General features: G+C 51.9%; 1 protein-coding gene across 1 annotated transcript in view; it reads right to left on the reverse strand.

Annotated features, from left to right (window-relative positions):
• Positions 1-4,372, reverse strand: part of SHISA6 (shisa family member 6) — a gene marked incomplete at its 5' end in the record, with an annotated part of 359,526 nt that extends 355,154 nt beyond the window's left edge. The window contains one exon of the mRNA XM_004376194.2: positions 3,984-4,372. Within this exon, the coding sequence (XP_004376251.2) occupies positions 3,984-4,372 (389 nt within the window). The remainder of the gene's footprint in view (positions 1-3,983) is intronic.

Below are 4,372 nucleotides of genomic sequence, written 5' to 3' on the forward strand. Positions count from 1 at the left end.
CACTTCTGTTTTCTCCTGACATCGAATGATGTCTTCTCAGGCTTTCCTTCCCACAGCTGAGTCCCCCACTGCCCACCCCCTCCGCCAGCCCTCCACTCCTGTGCAGCCAGCAGGAGAACCCAGGTCAGCTTTGACTTCACCAACTGCATCCCCAGCATCCTAATGGCTGCCTGACCCATCTGTTAATTAGCCATTTAAAAAAAGCCACACAGTTCCTCCCTCAGAATGATTCTCATCTCCAAGACACTAATGAATCAACACAGGGTGAGGAGGGAGGAACAGGTTTGGATGTGAGACATTGAGCACAGAATATCACGCCAAAGGGAGCCAGCCTCTTAGCCCTTTTCCTAGGCAGAGCCCAGGCCTTTGGAGGACATCAGCCCCTCACTGAACAAACAGCCTCAGGGAAGCACTGCAGGAGCCACTCATGAAACATTAAAATCGGTGGATGCCGAGGTCAGTCAGCTTGAGCCTGAGCCTGGGGAGCAGAGGAAGGAAAGCTGGTTAGAGATACTGGGGGGGAAATGGGGTCTGGCTGGGAAAGGTGGACACACATTGCCCAGTGCCTCCTGGATCCAGGGTGCAGGTCTGTCCCTGTGCCTGTCCCCTTCACCCCGAGGCTAGCTCACAGACTATGACTTCGCGCTCATCTGTTAGAACTACCAGAGAGCTGAGAGCTGCCCCTCCAGACACACGTTTCTTCTGCAGAAATATGATGGCAAGGTCTAATCACTTCTAGAAAAGACCTAATCTGTTCTTCCCTGCAGGACAGAGAGGTGGAAGGAAGTCCTGCCCTAAGGACTGTGTGTGCCCGGGCCGCAAAGGCTGCCCAGCCGGGAACGAGGCGAGGTGGATGGCTGCTCTGGGTGGGCATCCTGCCTACACCCTTCTAACACTCCCACGAACTCCCTCTTCTGGTTCTCTTTCCTCAGACTCGGCCCCTGTGCCCAACTCCCATCTAATGGGCGTACTGCACACTGCAATAAGCTCATCTTCCCTTTTCGAAAAGTAAATGTCTTTGCTGAACTGTTTCAAGGAATATGTAACTTCCTTCCCTGACCTGGGAAGACTGCACGTTCTTTCTTCTCCCCCACTTTCCCTGGGGAAACTCACCACAGTGTGAACATTTGTCTTTCTCCCGGTGCTGCCTCGTTTCCTGACCCCCACTCCCCAACAAGACAGTGGGTGCAAAAACCTCTTTGGAACAGATGGGCAGTTTCCTAGGGCTGAGGGTGGGAATGGGGGGAAATGGGGTATGACTGCTAATGGGTATGGGGTTTCTTTGTGGAGAGATGAAAATATTATAAAATTCATTATGGTAATGCTTGCACAACCCTTTGAATATACCAAAAACCATTAAACTGTACACTTTACATGGGTACACTGAATGGTATGTAAATTAGATCTCAATAAAGTTTTTATACAAACAAACAAAAATATTTCCCTGGAATGGCAGGAGGCGACCCCCAGGTCCGAGCACAGGGAGAAGAGTGTGGTATCTCACACCCACAAGTCCACAGAGACTCACCACAGTGTGCTCACTCACCCAACATGCCCCTGAAGGAAGAGGTCACAGCGGGATGCTGCTGAGCTCAAGTCACCCAGAAGTGAAAAGTAAGTTTCCCTAACCTGTCCAAGGTCACTCATGGAGGGCCTGAGGTGGCACTCTCGTCTCTGGCTCCCTCCTCTCCCCCACACACAGGGACGGGCATCGTCCCCTACCTAACAGGCACCAATAAGACGGTTTCCGAAATACTGAGCAGACGAGACTGCAGCTGCTGGAAGAGGTGCTGTGAACTGAATAAAATTAGGAGGTGAACTTGAGAAACATCCCATATTTACATAATGGTCTGAGGGCTGGAATCCATCTCCCTTCCCAGTCATCCCTCTCCCCCAAGTGGAGAGAGAAACTGCCCTAAGGCATCACCATAATCACCCCAGTTGAAGAGGGGGGTGGTTAGCGTGGTGAGGAGGGGAGAAAACACCTAGGGGGTCAGTGACATCACCAGGGTTACAGCCCATATAACTCATACCAAAGCCAGAATCCAAATATCTTGCTCCCAGCATCTGAGGACACTGAGCTCAGTATCATCCCAGGGGAACATGAACAAACTCAGTATGAGGTGGCACGGTCAGGGCAAGGCACAGCTTTCTCAAAGTGCACAGAACTCTGACTCAGGGAAGACAGAAACCCAAAGAAAGATATGAGGGAATCAACCAGCCGGAGGCTTGAGGAGATGCCAGGACTACAGGAGGAGGAAGAAGACCAAGACTTGAGGCAAAGGTGGAGCAGAAAATAAGGATTAGAATGTCTGCTTCAGGAGGGAGCTTCCCCTCACACAGTTCCTTCTCTGCTTTCCAGGGAGCAGAGAGAGAGAGAAAGAGATGTTCATCATATAAAACTCACCTTCACACACCTCACCTTCCTACCTGCCCTCTGCATTTGGGAGCCTCAACTGACCACAGTTCTCACAATTCCTGTCAGTGCCCAAGGCCAGCCCAGGGGCAGAAGAGATGCTGAGTAAAACTTTAGCACCTGAGAGAGAGATGGGGTGGCACCTCAGGGTGATGACTGGGGGCAATAAAAGAACCTCCTTTTGGAAGCAGCCCAAATCTAATACCCGAGTTTGTCAGTACTGGAGTACCCACACTCGGTGGATTTGACTCAAGAAAACTCGCCAGGGAGTATCATCTTTTCTCACCACCCACGTTATCAAGGGAAAAAAATTAATCAGTTCTTTCAGGGTGTCCAGAAATTTCTATATGCCTTTCTCTCCCTTCACCAAAGTGCAGGTGATTAATATCCACAAAAGCAAGAGAAGGAGGTTTTCAGGACAAAAGGATAGCACACAGGGTGCTAAGATGAGCTAAGGGTATGTGGCTTAGGGTGGGGGCCTGCTGGGCAAACGCAGATGCACCACCTGCCTGGGGCGTGGTCATGGTGACTAGGCCAGTGACCACACGATGTGCCAGAAACAGAGCCATCTCTTGGGGCAGGATGTGTTCCCTGAAAGGACTCCACTAAACCATGTCTAGCCATCCGTCAAGAGGGAGCTGGGGGCAACACTAGTTTCCATTCCTTGCGTGTGTCCTTCCTGGAGTTGTAAGCAGACAACTCGGGTTTCTGAGGTCCTCTCACTGTCACTTCTCAAAGGGCTTGCTGGGAGGCTGGGAGGCAGGTGAAGGTGGACTATAGACAACCACATTTGAGCTGCTGGCACACGCTGCCAGTGAGGGGGCCGCCCCCACACCCTCCCCAATGTAAGCAGTGAAAGATGTCCCACCAGGTTTAACTGTGGCAAGAAGTGTTAGCTCAGCTCTGCCTACAGGGTTTAAAAGAACAAGTCTTCTGGTCTCAGCAGGAAAGATAAGCATCTCACTTGGCAGGGTACAAGGAAGAGACGCCATCTGCGCTTGGTCACCACGGAATGGAGAAACCTTTATTCATTCCTTCTTCCTCCAGAAGCATCCTTTCTACATCACCCCCACCCCTAGCACACTCACAAACCGCCCGTGCTTCACGAAATCATTCAGTACTCTCTCCAGTAAGGTTCCAACATAGGTCAGTTTCCCATACTGAAGATGGTGCTCTTGTTTGACTCAGAAAACCAAATGCCACAAGACCCTACATCAAAGTGGCCACATGCACTGAAAACAGAATCCTGGACCTCCGTCCATCATTACACAATTTGTCACATTCTTAGAATCCAACTTTGGGGACTCGACCAATTCTTACTTTGCAAATCCCCTTACCACTGCTTTACAACTTTTCACAACTGCTTTCCCAGTTTTGAAAACATGGAGAAGAGGGTACAGCAGCCTGATTTATCGCATGTACAAAGAAGTGAAGGTGAAACTGTCTTGGGAAGACAGACCGGAAGCGGCGTTGGGAAGAGTGACGGGGGAAAAAGGAAACTCGTCCAGAGGAGCGAGACCACGGGGAGACTGGGGGACAGGGGGCTGGCCCGGGCGGTCCTTCTCACCTGTGGATGTTCATCTCCCGTGGAGGGCGGTGGGCCTTGTCATAGGACACCTTGGCGAAGACGCCAGCCACGATGACCAAGGCGATCACCCCGCAGGTGATGTAGACGGTGAAGTTGGTCTTGTCCTTCTCCGGGTCGTACTTGTTCTCGGGCCCCGGCGACACCACCTTGGTGCTGGGCGTCTGCACCCACACCGGGCTCTGGTAGTTGGTGCACTGGCGCTGGTCCAGCTTCTCGTGGCGCTTCTTGCAGCAGAAGCGGTAGTAGCAGGTGCCGCAGCAGTACAGGTAGCCGCTCTCGCTGTTGTTACACTCGAACTCCTTGTCGTACTGGCCGCTCACGTCGTAGTAGCCCCAACACGTCTCGTAGGTGACGGCCGCGCTGGGTGC

This window comes from Trichechus manatus, unplaced genomic scaffold (genome assembly GCF_000243295.1).
Source record: "Trichechus manatus latirostris isolate Lorelei unplaced genomic scaffold, TriManLat1.0 scaffold00040, whole genome shotgun sequence".
Taxonomy (NCBI): Eukaryota; Metazoa; Chordata; class Mammalia; order Sirenia; family Trichechidae; genus Trichechus; species Trichechus manatus.